General features: G+C 42.7%; 1 protein-coding gene across 2 annotated transcripts in view; it reads right to left on the minus strand.

Annotated features, from left to right (window-relative positions):
- MAP3K20 (mitogen-activated protein kinase kinase kinase 20) overlaps nucleotides 1–12647 on the minus strand; it is a 90261-nt gene extending 77614 nt beyond the window's left edge. For both annotated transcript variants that reach the window (XM_066553219.1, XM_066553220.1), the window contains exons 1-2: nucleotides 12553–12647; nucleotides 5715–5904 (exon numbers count right to left, since the gene is read on the minus strand). In XM_066553219.1, the coding sequence (XP_066409316.1) occupies nucleotides 5715–5873 (159 nt within the window). In that variant the 5' untranslated portion in view covers nucleotides 5874–5904; nucleotides 12553–12647. The remainder of the gene's footprint in view (nucleotides 1–5714; nucleotides 5905–12552) is intronic.
- Between the last annotated feature and the right edge of the window lie 7982 nt (nucleotides 12648–20629).

A 20629-nucleotide genomic window follows, 5' to 3' on the forward strand; every position in this document is an offset into this window, starting at 1 on the left:
CCCTAGTCAGCACCAAGAGGAGTGCTCTAAGCTCATTCCTTTACCAAAATATATTTAAAAAACCCAAAGAGAAAACCTTGCAAAATAACCACTCTGCAAAACAGAAACTAAGGCATTTTAAGACACTCCTCTGGTATATTAAATACAGTTTTATCTCCTTTTAGCAGCTAACACTACATAGCAGTAAACCTGAAAAGAGGTTGTAGCCAGGTGAAGATCAGTCTCTTCTCCCAGCAATTAGCAATAGGACAAGAGGACAGAGACTTAAACTGCACCAGGGCAGGCTTAAGCTAGACATCAGGAAGAAGTTTTTCACAGGAAGGGTGACTGAGCATGGGAATGGGCTGCCCATGGAGGTGATAGAATCACCACCCTTGGAGGTATTTCAGGAAACACCAGATGTGGCAGTCAATGCCACAGTCTAGGTGACAAGGTGGTGTTAGGTCACAGAATGGATCTGATGATTTAAAAGGTCTCATCTAATCTAGTTGATTCTGTGATTCTGTTTTTCTTTCAATGAATATGGGGCTGGATAGGTTCCTATGAGATCAGTTATTGTGAACTTTGTAATTTTTCAATATAGGTGCAGATATCCCTGGAAAGTTCATATATTAGATTCCTACACCCTGCAATAATTTCATACAGCACATACTCTAAGTCCTCTCTCAGTGTTCATTACTCTCTATACTTGCTGACTCAGACCTGAGAGAGGTAAGGGAGTAGAAGCTCCTAGAAAGAGCTAGTAAAATATTAATAGAACAACAAAATTTCCCTTCCTTACAGCCAGGACCCAGTGTGGAGAGTCATTCTAGGCTGGCACCAGAGCACCCATATCAGCTACAAACTACAAAGAAAAAGAACATCTACTATTTTTAGTCCTGTCAGGGCTAAAGTATCAATTTCAGTTTGTTTTGTTTTGCTTTTACTCTGTTGTTTTTCTCTTGTTACTGTTGCAAATCACTGCCAGTCCTTACTCTCATGACCCACATAAAAATTATCACATGCTCTCTTTTAGCACTACAAACATGAATGAGGTAAGTCCAGTGACATGCATGTGATTATACTTAACTCATCCCCTTCAGAAGGTACAAGCCCAATCTATGCCTTCTGGATAGTCCATTCCAGAAGTGGATCATAAAAATCAAAAAAGTGAACAAGCTGCATTATATGCTATATGAAAAATTTTATAAAGCATTAAAATATCCCCTAAAGCTTACAACACATATATTACATACAAGAAACCCTGACAATATAAAATTAACTTCCATGGTAGTCAGACTCCAGGCAATACAGAAACAAAACCAGAGAAAACATGACTTTATTTTTGAGTCTTATAAAACTCAAATGCAGTACAGACACGACTGAACAAGGCATGCATAGTAAATGCTGCTCAATGTAACTTCTTCTATCCACAAGTTAGTTCTGTTAGTTCACCAGAAATATTTAAGTATTTCCCACTAAGATTACAATTACATTTTACTGGATTTTTTTCCACCACTCTCCTGCAGTTTGCACAGACCACTGCCAGCACTTTGAAGAAGTCCAGGAACATATGTTCTGCATGAAATCAAGAAATCTTGTACCCAAGTACCCTGGTTGTAAAAGCTGAAGCAATACTGCTGCCCATCAATAGCATGGAGACAGCTCATGGACCATGGAGTACTTTCAAAGACCTGTGGTATTAAAATTAAATTCAAATTTCAGGTGAAATACCAGCAGTAATAAACCTCCTGGTGAAGAACCACACCAAGAAAACCAGCTGCCAACAAATTGCCACCAAAAGCACAGCCCTCAAAAGCAATGACAAATAACAGGTAAACTTCAGAGATGGGCAATCAAAGGAGGTGAGTGCTCTTCAGTGAAAAGCAGTCGTGGCAAGGCATAAAACAACATTTGTAACACTTCACTCCAGCAGTTATCTGCTCAAGATAATGGAGTCAAAAGAACTGCTAGCAATTTGCAGAATAAGGCCTCTGGCCTCAGTCTGTCCCATTCATTTCAGTGGGAGCCAAATTATGGGTTTATCTAATAATTCATATAAATCCCTCACAAAAATACCAAATAACTTCTGGAGTAGTAGATGTGCAATTTTCTTCAATGAGTGGACACAATTATCACTCAGGGTGAAAGGACTGATCCTGCTACAGGAGGCATTTCTACTCTGCTACATGCATCATAAACATCACACTGACAGCTTCATTTTCTATAAAACAATTCACTAGGAACTCCTGTTTCCTACTTTAAACCTATAACCACTGTAGTGGTTGTACTAGATAGCAAAATGGCAACTTAATTTATGTTTTGCTTCTATTTAATCACTCAGGCTACATTCCTATGTTTTACTTAATTAGCACAATTCTTGCCCAGTATCACGTCTGATATTCTAACCAAGATCTTGTAGCATATGTGTATTTTTCCTAGCAGACCTGTTCAGGTGTATTTTTTCACATATACACACATCTCTCCCCATAAAGTTGTGTTTTACTGCCTGCATAAAAAAAGTTAATGCCTTGCAGAGCTATTTCTCAGATTTCAAAGAGTTTCAAAGCAATCTGTTTAAGCAACACTCTTCCAAGTATTTTTAAGTTTTTCTGAGCACATATTCTAATATGCGATGCTGGAACAAAACTTGCTTTGCTTCACATGTTAGAACTTGTTAGCCCCTGGGCTAATATAAAACCTTCACGATCTTTACTGGTTGTGATTGGCTTGTTTAATAAAATGACACATAGATACAACATATTTGCAGAATGATACCATAGCTCTATTGACTTGGCTTGCTCCCTTGGACTTGGCTAGCATGAAATGCCTCTGAGCAAGTTTTTCACAACTCTCCTATGTTTTCCCTCTAATCAGTTGTTATGGATTATTGGCAGCAGTTAACAGAAATACAAGACATGCAGTCATGGAGATAAAAGGACACTTCCTTCCAAATAAACTACAAAGAGTGGAATCTCAGATTATGCCAAGCTAGAAGGGACCCACAAAGATCATCAAATCTTACTCTCAGCCCCACACAGCACCATCCCCAAGAGTGCCTGAGAGCACTGTCCAAATGCACAGAATAATTAGTTTTCTGGACTAAACGCATCCAAGTACCTACTAAACACAGATGCACAAGAGTTACAGCAAGTTATTTTTGTATTGATATCAGAAGAGTCATTAAGTCACCATGACTTCAGTGCAGTCCAGCCACAGACATTGATTATTGTTATCACTACAGATGAAGATGCTACATATGTAAATATGTGAGGGCCATTAGGGCCAGAAGACCTTTTGGCCACCAAGTTGGCCTCTGGTACAGCACAGGCCACTATACTTCAGCAAAATGCTCCTGTGTTGAACTCAACAACTTGACAAAAACAATTGTCTAAAAAGACATCTCAATGAGAAGACAGATGAAAAGGATCCTCCATCTTCACTGCTTTCATTTGTAGTCTGTGCCAAGTGTTACTCATCCTCACTCCCGATAATTTTGCTTTTCTTTCCATTCTAATTTTTCTGGCTACAGATTCCAAGCACTAGTTCCTGCAATAACTTTATGCACTAGATTAAACTATCCCATCATTTTCTCCATATGAAAATGCAATGTTTGTATATAAGCTCTTACTTTTTAATTCTCTAAGGTTGTTGACAGAAAAGTTCTGCCAAAGCTTGTCAGAGTTATTTAAGGCATCACCACTTGCCTCTCCACTGCCTTTCCAGAAAACTTTCAAGAGAAAGTGCCCATACCAAGCTGTTCCCATAACCTGACTGATTTAGTTTAAGTTGCAAATTATAACCAGTCCAAAGAAAAATAAACAAATTTGTGATGGAAGGCACTTGCTCTCCTTCTGTCAACTCATCCTGATGGATGATATTCATCACCCCCTCTTGACACCCCCACTCTCACCAACTTTCCGCTCGGTGTTTTGCAGATTCCCTTGGGCTGCTCTTACTGTTCATTGACACTCTTTTAAACAGAACAGAACCACATATGCCTAACAACAATTTTCCCAGTGCTACATACCAAGATAAACCACACCTGGTTGTTACAAATTACTTTATCCTGATTTGCATATGCCAAACAATTAACCAAATTTGCCTAACTGCACCATGATACGAGCTCTTACTGAGCTGCAAGTCTTCATTAATCCCTAAATAAATCCTTACATTATAATAAGCACTTTCTGGCATATGGGGTTTTTTACTGCTATACAGCCTGTGCTCCTTGCTACTCCAAGCTGAACTTTGTGTTGCACTGTCTTAAAAAAATGTATTTCTGCTGAATGGTCCAACTGTGTCATGTAATACACAGGATTTTCCTTCCTCCATCCTTTCCCATTCCATTGAGTTTTATGCCATCACAAGACATAGTAATATTGTTCTTAAATTTACTTTCAAAAAATGTTTTTAGTACATAACAACAGGTCTAGCACACACACAGGTGTAACTCCTTCAGAAACACACATGTTCAATAAAGGTATTTCACTGACCCTGACTGAGATCTGCCAGCCAGGTTATTTTTAAGGAGCACATTATTGATACTGCATAGCTCAAATTTTACTTTTCATTTATCTTTTGATATTAACAAATAGTAGAAATAAAGAGAACACCACAAACTGACATTGGACAGAATGTATAAATCTTCCATTGTCCTAGAAAAATCTTGAGATCCTTTTACATTATTTTAGACAGCAACATGCTTAATCATGATCAAACATGCTAATTACATCACTAAGCATGACACAATCAAGGCAGCTCAGCTGCTGCCGCAGTGGATGAACTTTGGTGTCTGATTACTTACTAAGTCTATTATGCCTAGCACTGCTCTGCTGTCCTCCAGCTTGTAACTGTCTTCCTACAACAGTCTGAGGAGATTGTATACAAGTTACATACATATAGTCATGATGGAACAACAGCCCAGTAACTCTGCTGTCCATCACTAAACTGGGCTGTGCTCACTGCTCCATCACCAGTGCTGACCAGCAGGCAGACTGGAGTACTGTGAGGACCACATACACCACATCTCTGCTGAAACTGTACAAAGCTGAGGGGTCAAAAGGACTGTCAGGCAAATTTAAAAAGCTTTGAAAAAAAAAAAACAAAAAACAAACCAACCTTAGCTGGTAAAGGTGCCCTTAGCAAATTCTGCCTTTTCCCCCAGGATTGCCAAGGACTCATCCACCTTTCCAGGTCACAAGATGCCCCAAGGGAAGGAGACTGGCAGAACAGTGAGGGCTAAAACTACCTCATTGCAAAACCAAGCTATGACTATGTGGCTATGACTAACTAGGAGTTAGTGGAGCCCTAGATCAAAATCTTCATCAGGCAGGGAAGAGACAACTCTAAGCCTGTAGTGAACATAGATATGTGAACCACAGAACAGACGTCAAGAGGACAAAATGGAATCAGGTAATGACAGGGACACTATCTCTTCCTATCTAGCAACATGCTGGTAGTATCAACAGGAAATTAGTAGCTCCACAGGTGCAGCAAGCTCTCCTCAGGGCCAGGTAGAGGAGAATTGCAAAATAAAAAAAGTGGGCAACAAGAGTGAAGGGTTGGACTGCTCATTACGTCCTTACTGTAGCATCATCGCTTACAGAGTTTTGTAATTAAACAAACAAAAATCCCAAGGTAGTTTGCCTGCATTACCTAGAGGATCAAAAACACTAGAAAAGAATTTCTGTTGTTACCACAGCAGACAAAGTGAATGAAAAGTAAACTTTTACCTCTTTTTCTATTTTGAGCAGCTTCTTTACTGCCACCTCCTTGTCCTGAGAAATCCATCGGGCTCGGTAGACACTCCCAAAACTCCCTCCACCGCAGTTCTCAAAAAACTGCAAGTCATCAAATTTAATTTGCACAAATGAAGCACTGGTAGACGACATCTCATAATGACAAAATATACCACAGCAAAACCTGTGAAGAGAAAAGGTTTTATTAATGCACATGCTCCAAGGATTTATGGACTTTCTTACCCATGTTCAGTCACCCCAAAATCAGAATCATAAGCACACTCCAGTAACATCCACAGGCCACAGGAGGAAAAGAGACTGAGGACGTGCATTCCCACAGGGAGTACTAAAGTTTGCATAATTTGCACCATCTATTAGGAGGAGCTGGGGTACAGAAACAACTAACAGTATTCCTCAGAGCAATCCTGACGTTTCCCGAGCACCTTGGAAGCAGCTCTGCAAAAGGCAGGCACGTGGTTGCCTTCTCCGCGGACACACAGGAAGCGTGCTCTCGGCTCCCGGCTGCCTGTCCGCTCCGGCACGCCGGGCATGCCGTCCTGCGGCCGCGATGGCCACGCACGGGCACGGGCACGGGCCGGCCCGGCCGGGCAGCGGCGCCGGGCAGCGAGCAGCGGCACCTCGGCACACACTGCGCGCCCCACCAGCGCTCCGGGCCAGGCCGGAGCACTTCGTGCAAGGATGTGGAAAAACCTGGCCATGGTAAATGTCTCTTCCTGAGTGACTCAGATCTGTTTGCACGTTGTAACAAAGCGCAAGTACAGGGTAATTCATCTGGGTTACAATATGTGAAATTCTGCAGCCTGTGCCAAGACTGGTGTTGGCAGTTTCAGGAGATGATCCCAAATCTGCTGACGGAGGAACAGAATGTCCTCCCCGGAGATTTCATGGTGATAAAGCTTATGGCTGTAGCAAATTTCAAGAAACATTATCACCTAAATACATGAACAATGACTAATTTTAGGTTTCTTTTTTTAATGATATAAGATCAGAAAGCTCAGGTCTTTAGTGGGACTGCAGGACACGGCATACTCCAGAATCATCTGCAAGTCTGCTGCTGGTTCAGTTCAGATGCACCAGCCTAGAGAAAGTAGGTTTAATTACCAGCAAAAGTTACTATACTTGCAATTAATGACAGTAAATTTATCAGCATAAAATGAGATATTAGTTTTAACAAAACAAGCAAAAAAAGAACCAGAGATTTTGGGTTGATGGTGAAAACAACATATCCAATTTCACTGGTAAATTACAGTATCAAAATATACTATGTCTTCTGGGAACTTCCATTCCATAGGGCTTTTTGAGATAAAACGTTATGTGCTGTCCAGAGCTGCGAAACACAACTGTGTTAACTCCTTGTACTGCTGACTGCCACAATCTCTTTATGCCAGTCCCTTCTGTAACAAACACAAAGGCATTATTTGCCCCCTGTCTCTCCTGATTGTGTAGCTACTCTGATTAAAATTTTAAGATATCATTAGATCAGGAATTTCTGGCACTACTTGATTGCAGCTATTCTCCAAATGAGAGATGATGATATCAACACTTTTCTACACACAACATAACAGAGCCTTCTCTTAAACTGCCTGCTTCATTTTATACCTCTTGACCACCCTTAAAGATAAATGCTGACCAGACCACAACAACTTTACTATGTGTACTGAAGGCTTTTTAGCAAGGAGCCAGCTTTAAGCCTTTCACTGACAGCCAGCCTGCAGAGCTCCCAAAGAGGGAACATGAATGCTCTCTCCCCAGAGCTGCAAGTCAGAGCAGGGGTTACCAGCAGGATATGAAATAAAGTCCCTTCTTCCAATGCTCTGCAGCCTCTTCCCTAATACAAGTGCCTGAACTGTCCTGCTGACCTTCTGTTCTTGTTTTAACCTTGTTGCTGGTGTAATTTCCTGTCATCCCATAGTCATCTTCTGCACAGCCTGCATACGTTTTCTTTAGAGAAAGCTCAAAGGAAATTGGTCAATCCTACAAACCAAGAGAAGTTTCAATGTTTTGCTCCTTGCCATTGCTGCTTAATTAGCAGATCTTCAGAAACAAAAGTTCATTTGCATTATTTACTCCAGCAGCTTCTCCAAGTTCATGCTCTGTACATGGTGTCTCAAGCATATGGGACACTTTACAGACAAATAAAACAGATTGACTTCCCAACTCAAAAACCTCACAATTTAAGGCCATGGCCCTGCACATATTTATGCACACAGGTAATCACACTCGAGTGAACAATTTCCTTACTGACAACAGAATTAGCTAGAAGAGTGATGTTACTCACAGACAAAAGTATATGCACTGACTAGACCATAAATTTAACAGGAAGGTGGGAACAGCTGAAAAAAGATCATTTCATTTGAAATGGCAGAAGGAAAAGGAAACCAAGTGAAAAGAAAAACACATCCCAGGAAAGAAATTTCTGGGCTTCACTACCTGAATTCAATAGCTTTGAAGAGCTGTCAAATTATTTCACATTATTGTTCACCCAGAACCACCAAATCAACTGTACAAACTAGTAAATTATTTGATTTCTGAAAATTACACTAGCAGAGAATAACATGCACACCAGACATTTGACAAATACAAATGAGTACTTTTCTGATGGGTCCTCCTTACTGCTTTAAACTTTATCTCAATTTCCATGCGCTCACAATGCAGTGCCTGACACACAAGCACTTGCAGAACCTACCATTCATTCTTTAAACACCTTCTCAGTCTCAAATTTACCTACAGCAGTCAACCAGCTGCAGATCACAGGATCACACAATGAATCAGGTGGCAAGACCTGAGATACCGAGTCCAATCTATGACTGAATACTACTAGCATGTCAACTAGACCATGGCACTGAGTGCCACATCCAGTCTTTCCTGGAACACCTCCAGGGACAGAGACTCCACCACCTCCCTGGGCAATCCATTCCAATGTTTAATCAGCCTTTCTGGGAAGAAATTTCTCCTCATGTCCAGCCTAAACCTCCCATGATACATCTTAAGACCACGTCCTCTTGTCCTGTCACTGGTTGTCAGGGAGAAGGGGCTCAGCCCTGCCTGACCACAACCTCTTGTGTTGTAGAGGTAGTTGTAGAGACACTATAGGGCACCAGCATATAATAAGTTAATGTTATTTAAAGAATGATTCATTGGTTGGCATCAGGTTGCTCCAGATGCTTTTTTTCTAGAGAAAGTAGAAGAGATTTACAAGAGACACTCTTTATTTAGAGATCTGTAATTAAAACGAGGCTGCATTCGTTTTCTTTTTCTAGATTAAATAACAGGCCTGTTTAAACATTACTCCACATTTTTGGATTCAAGGTAGGTAATCCTCAATTAGAAAGATCAATCTCTATGTTATGTTTGAGAAAACAACTGTTTAGATTAAAAATTGTATGTGACAAATACACACACAGTTATTAACTTGTCATCCTCTTTTAAAGATATTTAACAATCTGAGTTTATAAAACTGGTTAAAAGAAAGAAAAAATCAGGTATTTCATTAAACTCTATAGTCTTCCACTTGCATCTGAAACAAGCACAGCATTCCAACAATGTGTGGCACATTTTTTCATCTTACACTTCTGCAGACAGGAGAGCAGCTCGCTGCAACACAGCCCGGGGCCTTACAGCAACTCCCTGCACACAGCTCAGAGGGTTTGGCACCCGCACCCTCCTTCCTCACTCACGGTTTGGGGTGTTGAACTACCATCACTGTGTAGCAGGGAAACACTGCATTGACTGACTTTGTTGCTTGCTCTCGATTAAATGAAGACATGACAATTCAGAAACAGTGAATGACAGTATTTCAGGAAATAATTAAACTGCTGGTTATTTCAATTATTCCTATGGGATCTTCTTGCGGGTAAAAGAATTTTCTCCTTTTTCTGTTTTATTTCTAATAAGTTATCATGAGCTTGTAATCTTGCAGCAACATCTGCATCTTCTCCTGGCTCTTTGTTTTCCACATAGTAATTTATATTTGAGCATGCTGTTGGAAGCTGTTCATTTCATACCAAAAAGTAAGAGATCTGAGTTCCATTTGGCAGTGTTTAACATTTGAAATTATTATTTAACAATAGTATGCAGCATGTCAGGACCATTACACAGAGTCACTTCGCAGCAAGCGAAGTCACCACATTATGTCACCACAAGCTCAGCTCAGTACACCAGTGATGCAGGTGTAGGAAACCATCCACCATCACTAGCTTCTTGTGATTACAGCACTTCAGGGGATTAACCCATGTGAGGGTCCTAGCCCTGCAAAGGTCCCACATTTGCTGCTTCCTCTAGACCCCCCCAAGGTGAGGGAACCCCCCAGGACCCTGCTGCAGCCTGCCCTGCATCTTGGCACAGCAACACTGGAAGAACTCAACACATTCAGTTCTACCTCCCAGCTCCCTACAAACTGCAATGTAGGGGAAGTGCTGCCATGCCCAACACTCTGCTTTATTCCACATACAAAACAGAAGACCCTTCTGTTTGTCATTCAGCTACTGCTCCCAGAGTACAGACAGCTTCCACTCCAGGGACTTAGAGACAGGAGGGAGGAAATAATTTACAAATTGCACAGTAACTGCAACTCATACTTTGTTTAGTGCGTGGCTGCGAAACCGAAAATTGCATCTCTCATCTTGCACGTGCACCTGACGCTGCTCAAGTATTCAATTACTGCAGGAACAGCCTTTGTAAATTATTATGGGAAACAACCGTGCAACTCCCTGCCCCTCGCTTTACTGTGTGGTTCCACAAAGTAGGATTCAGTGCTTCTTGCAAGAAGGCACACTGCCAACATATTGCCAATAAAGTAGTAGCACACCACACTTGTGCTATCTTAAAATACACAGCTGAATGTGCCAAGTTTCCTTATTTGGCAAAACAGCCCATTTGCTTTCAGGATCTTTGACCATCCATTTTTAGACCCAAATCATCCTTTGTATCCAACAAGGCCTGCAGTCCTTGAGCATACCAACCTGGATTTTTTCAGCAGTATATTTAAACAGAGTTTAAAAAAATATATATTAAAAAAAAAAAACAAATAAAAATGTCCAACAAAAAAAATCCACCCTCAAACACCAAAACATGGTTAAATATTGTCTTGTCCAAACAGAAAACAGTAAAGGAGTTAGTGACATTGAGCTACGAAAGCTGCTGCAGAAAAAAGTTTTTATAAATTAAAAAACCCTTCAATCATATCATGAACTGTTGATCAATAAGATGTAAACAAACTCCAAGCACAAATCCAAATTAAATATCTTTAATCTTCTAATCTCCCAATGACTTAAAATAAAGCCAACAACCCCTTCAACTCCTAAACTTTCTTAATCAGACTGAGTAGCAGCCCTGCAGATGGTGAGACTGGAAGCATGGCTCTGCCTACCTTAGTTACAGACTCAACAACATTTGAGCCTGTCCTTTGTCAGAACCTAAGAATTCTGCATAATTTCCATTAATAATATGTCTAATTTTATTTTAATTTATATAACCATTGCTACAAAAAAATGGCTCAACTCCACCTAAACAGTTTGAGTACTGAGGATACAAGCCAAGCTGTGTCAATGGCAGAGACTGAAGGCTATAAAGACTTCACATTAAATAAAAAACATTTTATCTCAGAAAACCCCTAAACTAAACTGGTCACTTCACTTACATTATACCTTGTAAGTGATGCCTGCCAGTAGTACACACACAACAGCTCGCAAGAAAGACAAGGCAGCTAAGCCTGCATCCAGGCCCATCGTGCAGCTTGGTCCTGGCACAGACCAGACTGCAGGACCTGGGCCTCAGTTTTGTCCATGTTTCTGTCTTCCCCTCACAGTGAGCCAGGTTCTCCAGGGTTACCATTATTAACACAATGCCACCAGTATGCGAAGCACATTACAGATAGATAAAATAAGTAGGTTTCAGAGGACTTACAATTCCAGGACAAAGTCCTGAAAACATCTCACCACATGCCTCCTGCAGAAAGCTATGATGTTTTCGGGCAGTGACCCAGTTAATCCAGTGCTTTCAAATTATTTCTGCTTCTGGAACTTAGAAAAAGTAATGATCCATGGCTTTCCCGACGGCTCTGTCACTAAAACTCCCAGTAGAGCATGCTGGATACAGGGTAATAGATAGCTCACACACGCGAGCTTAATAAAAGATCATACTGCTGGAAACGAGCTAACTTAAGCAAACACAGCAAAACCAAACAACGACAGCTTACTTTAAAAAAGGAAAAAAAACGGAGGGAATGAAAGTCACACCTCAAATCCCAACCCGACGGATTTTATGCCCAAAACAACAGCAAAATGCAGCAGATGCGCTGCATTTGAAAGACATACTAGGGAGCGCAGGGGTGGCCAAGCGTAGCAGCCCCCGGCCGGACGCCGGCTGCCCGTGTCCCGCTGCCCGTGTCCCGCTGCCCGTCCTCACGGGCGGCCGCGGCCGGCAGCGCCTTTCTCGCGCCGGGCCGTGCTGCCCGGCTGTCGCTCGGCGGACACCGCTCTGCCCTGTCCTGTCCTGTCCTGCCCTCCCGGCGAGGCACGGCTCGTCTCCCGACCCCCGTCCCACTGCGCGGCCAAGCGTGGGCGCCGCTGACCACGGGGGTGTTTGGCCGGCGCGGCGGGACCAAGGCGACGCAAGGTCAGGCCGTGTGCCCGGCCGGCCGCCTCCCTTCACAGGGCTTCTGAAGTTGCTTCAGCACAGGGAACGTCAAACCTGGAGGGGACACCCAGGGCCCGGCCCGCTGCCCGCCGCCTCCCTCCGCCCAGCCGAATGCGCACCCACCGCGCCGCCGCCCCAAGCGCTGCCTCCGCGGGGGGCGCTTCGCCGTCCTCACCTTTCCCGAGGGGCTCCGGGCTGGCGGGACCCGAGCGGCGCCGATCCCGGAGCCGGCGAGGCAGGCTACAACCGGCGCGACCGCGTCTCCCGCTCCGTCCCCCGCGCTTCCGGTTGGTGCCGGGAGCCGAAGCCGCCGCCGCCCCCGCACCGCCTCGCAGCGGCGCCACCCCGCGCTCCGCGCCGGGCCCCGCGGGGAGGCGCGGCCGCCGCCAGCTCCGGGGTCCGGGCGGCGCGGTGCCCTGCCTGTAGGGGGCGCGGTGCCGGGCAGGGCGGGCGGTGCCGGCCCCTCGGGCTGCGGGGGCGGCGGGCGGAGGCCAGCGTGGCCCCCCCGGCCCGGGACAGGAGAGTTGTCGTTCGGCGCGCGTGGCCCCTCCCGGCCTACGCACCCTGCACCCACACCGTGAGCGCTGTGGTGGGGCTGGCGTGAGGCGAGCGGGACGGAGCGTCAGGTTCTCAGAATCACACAATCGCAGGCTATACTAAGTTGGAAGGGACCCACAAAGACCATGAAGTCCCACTCGTCGCCTTGGACAGGACACCCCCAAGAACCACACAATGTGCCTGAAGAGTGGTGTCCAAACGCTCGTTGGACTCTGTCAGGCTTGGTGCTGTGACCACTTCCCTGGGAGCCTGTTCCATGCCCAACTCCACACTGTGTGAAGAGCCTTTTAATAATATCCAATCTAAATCTTCCCTCACACAACTTCAGGCCATTCCCTTGGGTCCTGTCACTGGTCACCACAGAGTGGTGAGTGTCTGTCCCTCTGCTTCCCCTCATGAGGAAGTTGTATCTTCAATGAGGTCTCCCCTCAGTCTCCTCTCCAGGACGAACAGAGCCAGTGCCTTCAGCTTCCCCTCAAGGCCCTTCACCACCGCTGTTGGCTTCCTTTGGATACCCTCTAAGAGCTTTATATCTTTCTCATATTGTGGTGCCCAAAACTGCCCCCAGCACCCGAGGTGAGGTTGCACAAGTGCAGAGCAGAGCAGGACAATCACATCCCTTGCCTGGCTGGGATGTACCCAAGGACAGGGTTGGCTCTCCTGGCTTGGACTGCCCAGGGAGGTCAGTGTCTGGCAGAGTGGCTGTTTGCTTGTTGGTCAGCTGTGCCAAACTTGGGAAGAGCCTCTGGACTGAGCAGGGCCTGTTCTTTCAAGTATTTCCACTGGACAAGTGCAGCCCAACCACTGCAGGTGGAGGGAGTCCAGGCAAGGGGATGCATTGCCATGGCCACAGCTTTGGAAGCACAAACTTCTTCCTTCCAGGGTTCCTTCTGTGACCAGTAGTATGGCTAAATTTTTTACCAAAATGACCAGATGAAGTTAACAAAAAAACCTCTGCTCGTTTTCTTGTGCCATGGGGGCTGGGATAGTGGATTGCCATGTTGCTGTGGGTGAGGATTTGTAGGTCCCAAGGAATAGGAAGGGAGCAAATCTGCTCCTACAGCCAGTCCTCCTTTCAGGAATATGGAAAAAGAGGAGGACTTGACTGGCAATTGTAACCACCACCTACCCCCCCCAAAAAAAAATCCCTCGTACATGCTCCCTGGCTGCCCAGGTCAGAAATGAAACAGCCATACAGACCGCTTCTTATCCAAACATTTCAATGGCATTGAGGTATTCTGCTGTTGCAGAAAACTTTCTGCAAATAGAATCATTACTGTTTCAATAAGAAAACTTACTGCTGTCACACTTAAAGGATGAGACTCAAAAGACTTGGGGAGCAAACAATTTTTCTATTGAGGTAAGCACATTGCGTGGCTGTAACAGCACATCTTCTGTATGATACAATTTATCGTGCAAGACTCAGTGCCTAGCACTGCTTTACTCTGCACTCCCCAGGTCATCTACTGCTGACTGTACATTGAGATTTTATATTCTTTGGAGAACTGGAGCTCCTTGCTCTCTCTCATATTTGACTGTTGTTACATGCATGTGTAGAACTTCCATATAAAACCAGTTGTGTTGCACGATTCACAAAGAGCTATGCAGCATCCCACTGAACCATATCCATTAATTGTACATCTCAAAGATGTATGGTATCAAGGTGAATCATGGAAGAACACTTTACTGATTAATGAAATATAATAATTTAATGGATATCAGAGGTTTCCCCCATGTTGTATTAGTTCAGCACAACTAATACAACATGGGGGAAAGCCTCTGATACCCGTTAAATACTAATACCTGTTAGAAGTACTAATACTTTCTGTGCTTAAAATAAAACATTTCACTGAACTATAAAAGTAGGAGTAAAGTTCAGCAAGATCTTAAGCACTCAGTGCAGAAAGCATGTAAAGACAGTAAGAAAATCAAAAAGCAGGCCCTGGTGACCCCTTTTTGCCCACCAGATAGGTTCAATATTGCCAGGACAAGCAGTGAGGGAGGTCAGCATGCTTTGGCTTTACTTGGATACTGCAGTTTCAGACACTTCTTGTCTGATCTGAGAGCACTTGTGCATTCTTATGAACTGATATGCAATGAGCCTGGAGAAGCCTCCAGTCAAAGGTGCCACATTTTAAAGGAACACACAAATATCAAACACAAGTCACATGAACTAAGCTCTGGAGGAGGAGAGGTGCCACATACTTAGTCTCTTAAATGCTGTAACTAAAGTGTTTGTCCTTCCTCCCAGAGGCAATTGCCGATTAGTCAAATGATTAAAAAATTTCTTTGAATGTTAAATCACCTGTTTCATAGGCATTTTCCTTGAGCACACGCATTCAGAGGTCTCTTGCCTACTGTGCTTTGTCTGGGCATTTTTTTCCATGGCTGTGTATCTGCAGAGCAGGGATTTACCATATCTGAATTAAAGCCCTGGTTGTAGGGCCTAAATAAACTATTCTGGTAGCACATGAGAAATGAGGGGGTGGTTAATATTTCCTACTTCAAGAGTAGGAGTGCAAAGTCTGCACCAGGCAATGTGTTAACACGCCACTTGTTTAAATCCCATAATTGCACCTGCTCTAGTAGAGGACAAGTAAGAGAAAGCAAAGAAGTCTGCACAAGGACTGTCCAACCCCAGTGGTGAAGCTGAAACTATTACAACAAGGTTTCGAGCATGCATTTTGGGCTTGTACTCTTTCTCCCTTCTGGCTGGTGAGACTGGATATTTTCAAGTTGTTTTTCTATCATCAAGAAAATTAAATTAAAAATAGCTAGAAAAGATCAGAAACCAGTGTAATTGCAATTTCTTAAATGTATTGGCTTACTGTATAGAACAGTGAACCAACACATTGGTGGTATGTTTTCCCTCCTTTCTGGGGCAGCAAACTCAGAGAAACTCAAAAGTTACCTCTGGAGAGCTCAATCCTAATCTCAGGCTTCTTCAATTGATATGGGACAGGCAGAAAAAGAAAATATTTAAAAGCTAACAAAAGTTATTGTAAAGCCACAAAAATTGGCAAAGGATAAAGGCAGTTCTAGCAACTTTTAGAGTTGAAAAGATTCATATGAATTGTCTCTTTACACTTCATTGTGTAAAGAGATGTGGTTGTGTAATGACATCTTACCACATTTCAACATGGAAAATACAGTGTCATGCATATGTCCAGGTGGTTTAAATCATCCTGTCTGCCAAAAGCACAAGGCACAGCCCTGCCCTGCCTGTTGAGCCCTGTTCCTGCCGCTGTGCTGCCCACCTCACCTTCTGCCAGCATGGTGTTTGCATGGCTGCACAGGGAGTTAGGCTGTGCAGAAGAAGCTACTGCAGAGAAAACAAATCAGTTTTCACTCAGAGCAGAATGCAGGTCATCAGGTAATTGAACAAGGACTTGTGCCAGCACAAAGGCAGGACAAGGGCTGATAAATGCAGCTGAGAGGGGATGGAGCCTGGAAGTGCTTATTTAGCAGTGTAGTGGTTCATGCCAGCTTAAACTGTATGTGACACAGATAATTTGGAGGTGGAACCTGCTCTGTATTTTTCAATTCTCCTTCAAGACTGGCCCAGAGCTCATCTCAGGCTTAACACAGAAGTTTCTTTGAAGCATGACTGCTTCTTCGGTTGCTATGGCTTGCTTCCATTTCTAGCTTAAAAAATTGGCTGGAAAAAATGGTGGAAGTCATGCCTGGGATATACTGGGAAGGTTGTACACCCTGCTGTCGAACATGTAGCACTAGTGTATGCTAGTGTTAATCTAGCTAGTTTGAGCAATGTTAGCTGTAACTACATGGTGTCACTAGGTTTATGCCATTTGTTCCATCAGGTTTGTGATGGATCTAGAAGAGCTGAAGCCCTCTCTACATTATTTATGCTTGCTTTCCAGACTGAAATATGTGCAGGTATGTCTACACATGCTGCAATCACACAACTCTGCAACTGTTACACCCCAAAACATAACTAGCAGGATTGCTTTCATTACTAAAAGACAACTTGCACGCCAAAAGACATCTTGCATGACAACTGCAAGCCAAAATAAGCTACCTTTTTACTTTCTGGGTGATAGCAAGTGGAAAATCTAAGGAATTGTCTTTGGAATTGGCTCAGAGGCAGTCTTGCCATTCCTGGTGTACATGAGGTGGTGAGTGTACACCCACAGACACCAGCATGATGCTACATGCAGTCCCCATGCTTGCACAGCTGCAACCGTGATTCCTGTTTGCTTCAGCAGCCCAGTCTTTGGTGTGCTGTGGGAAATGGCTTCTTCTTGTCCTTCATGGGAAATGAAGAAAGAGCTTGTACCAACCATCATCCATCTACGAGACCCATCTCAGTTGTTGTTTTCTTACCTTTTGGGTTTTCTTTTTAATTTTTAAATAAGGGTTTTATGAAGGTGCCTATATGGTATATTTAACATGAAATTATAAATATACTATTAAATAATAATTAATTGTAAAAGTATTAAGCACAAAATTATTTAACATAGACCAGAATGATTAAATAGAAACATGTGGCAGAATATGCTTGTGTGCAATGGGTGTGGATCAAGTACCTGCTTTGTGCACAATGGTTTTCAGAGCTGGCATGTTACAGCTTGTACATTGTCTTTTGATCAGGCACGTGTTCAGTGTAAAAAGAACATGTAACTTCTACAAAAATGTAAATATAATTAGTAATGAGATAGCCATGAGATGGCAAAATATTAACAAGAAATCCAATTCTTGATTGTTTTACAAAAGTGATTTTCTTATCTTTTTCTGGCACCACAATTTTTAGCCGATCATCATAGTCAGCTGTAATCCACTCAGTAGTACTCTGCTCAGCTACCATTTCATGATATACTTTTAATTGTATATATATATATATATAGCTCATACTCCTTCTTATATTAAATTTTCTGGTCCAATGGACTTAATTTGTTGTTCTAATTCTGGCAGATTTTTTCTCTAAAATGTAATACAGTTTAACACTGTTTTCTTTACTTTAGAGCTGTACTGAATTTATTGAAGCTGTGCCCATTTGTGTTTTCTAATCCACATCACTCCAAGCTCCACTGAAGCAACAATCCCTGCATTTCTCTCTAAATTTTTTCCCAATAAATTGCTCAGTTACAGGGAGTTTGGGGAGAGGCAGGCACAATTCCACCACCTCTGGGAACCACCAAGGGAAGATAACAACACAGAACTTTCAACTAGTGATTTAAAGCATACTATCATATTTTCCTTATTAAAACCAATTATTACCAAATTATTTATGTCATTTACCTTTCTTCTAAAGGAAATGCAGGTACTGGAATAATGAAAATTTTGGCCACCATTGGCAGAGAATTGGTTTGAATTACAAAGAAAATATTAACTCCTTTTAATGATGTACTGTAGTGTATTGTAACTTACATTTTTTGCTACTTACGTAATCCACTGGACATTATTTAGAAACAAATCTGTCTATTGGAGAGCTCATCTTTTTTCTCTTTGTATTTAGAGATTAAATAAGACTAGAAAATGTCCATAATATTAGACTGCCTCAGAAAGCCATTACTGTAGATAAATCTATTTAGCTGTATCATATCACTCCCTTTTCCTGTGATTCCACATAAAGGTAATCAACTCCCCCAAAACACAAACACACTATTAACAGTTTCTAGTTATGACAGGAAGGAAACAAAAATCCCTGTAAACCTATAACTGGTTTCTGGCAACAGTGCTGACTGGTCAGGAGCACCACAAAGGAGTTACATGCCAGACAAGAGGAACAGGAGAAACACTAGGGCAGGAATTTCAAATGGAAGGAAATGTTGTATTTCAAACAGACTCTAGACAGCAACCTGCCAGTACTGCAGCCCTCAAGGGTCAGTCCTACAGAGAATGAGGACATCTAAAGAAAACCCAAGGCAAAACTGTCTCTCTGTTATCTGAGAACATCCACAATGCTGCCGACAGTAGTCCTGTGCAGAAATAATGTACACCTGTGAAAAAACACAAAGAGTCGGCAAATACAGATAGCAGGTTCACTTGCTGGCTCGGACAGCATCTGAAGAAAGAACTATTTAAAAACACAAGAGGTGGTGTTATAATGAGGAAACCATGGAGAGCAGAAAGCTTATGATTATTGACAGAAGTTGATTAAGAAATGGATTATTGTCTGTTAGGATGTTGGAATATCTACTGCTACCATTATCCTACGTATGTTTATGTAAATTTCCTTTAATTGAGGTATTCATTTACAATCATTATTTTCATTGGTAATGTGCTTTATTTGCATTTGAAAGCAAAAAGAGGAAAAAAATTAAACACAACTGGCTGACCCCTACCATGTGAGAAAGGGTTTGCTTTTTGTCACTCTGACCCAAATGGATTAGGGCCAGGAAATAAAGGTCAAGCTCTTACCAGTACCCCCATGTGTCACATTTTTATTACATGGAGTTTCCAAGAAAAATATTCCAATTTGCGTCAGTAATTATTCGTTCTTTATGCATTATCATGTCAGTTTCTGAGTTTATTTTGAATTCAGAAATTACCTTTGAGTGCCAGGCCTATTAAAAAACAACCCTTTGTGAAATACCCTTCAGCAGTTAGATGTGATAGATTTTGTAGCTGTACATGCTCTTTTTTCCCTTTTAAGAATTTCCCCTTCTACAGCAGTCCCCCCATCACTTGAGCCATAAACCACCAAGACTGTGGTTGGATTATGCTCCTTTGTGGATTTGCAAGTTGCTGCCTTAGTTAGATGTGTAAGGACTGTAATTGCTAAAGCAGTGCACAGGGCAGGTAGGGCTGGAGCCACTCTCTCTGTGCTGTTGGACAGCATGAGGTACAAGCATGCAGCACTGTACCCTGCATGCTCCTCCAACACTGACCACAGCAAGAAGCTTGACGTCAGGCTTTAGCCACCAGCCACACCAGAGTGCTCTCTGTCCTGTGGGAATTAGTTTGGGGCAGTGCTGCACCTTTCTAAGAGAGGAGGTAGAAAGGTGAGGGTCCCCTCCAGCCAAGGGCGGCCCAGCCCCACCACACTGCAGTGGGGAGAACATCTAGGGGTGCCAGGGGTTCCATGGGCACAGCTACAGCTCTGGATGCAGGGCTCCAAAGATAAGCTTTTAAAGAAGTTTCTGGTTTCGCAATTTTAATGATAACTTTTTAATCTGGTCATTATTTTCTTTGATTGCTAATACCTTGACCTCTGGTGACAGCTGCTGCTTATGCCTGCTAAACTTTAATGCAGGCTACAGTAAAGAACATTATGATTATTTGAAAAGGCAGAGTGTAATGCATTTCAGATTAACAGTGAAAGAAAAGCTATTGAAGTTAGAGGTTCACTTTGCCATATCACTCTATGCTGCTTTCCTTATTATCAGTACAAAAAATGAAATGAGAATAGCACATCTTTTAATTTCCTTCTCCTATTACCTCTTGATTTGCATTCAGAGCTCCCAGAAGAAATACTGCTGAATTCAGAAGTAGTCTATTTAAGCTGCATGGTGTTTAAAAATTGCTGGAAGAGGTTAAGGTGCTCTATATTATGCAGTTGACCTTACTAAGAAGCTGTGTTAACAATTTAGATTTATAATTTTGTTAATTTTTTTTCCCCAAGCAAAATTCATTACCTCTTTTTGTACCCCTGAAGGTTAAATCTTTTGATTTCACTCTAACTTATTTTGTACGATTTCTAAATTATATTTAAACTTCTTGTACTTAAAAGG

This window comes from Molothrus aeneus, chromosome 7, assembly GCF_037042795.1.
Source record: "Molothrus aeneus isolate 106 chromosome 7, BPBGC_Maene_1.0, whole genome shotgun sequence".
In the NCBI taxonomy this organism is placed as follows: Eukaryota; Metazoa; Chordata; class Aves; order Passeriformes; family Icteridae; genus Molothrus; species Molothrus aeneus.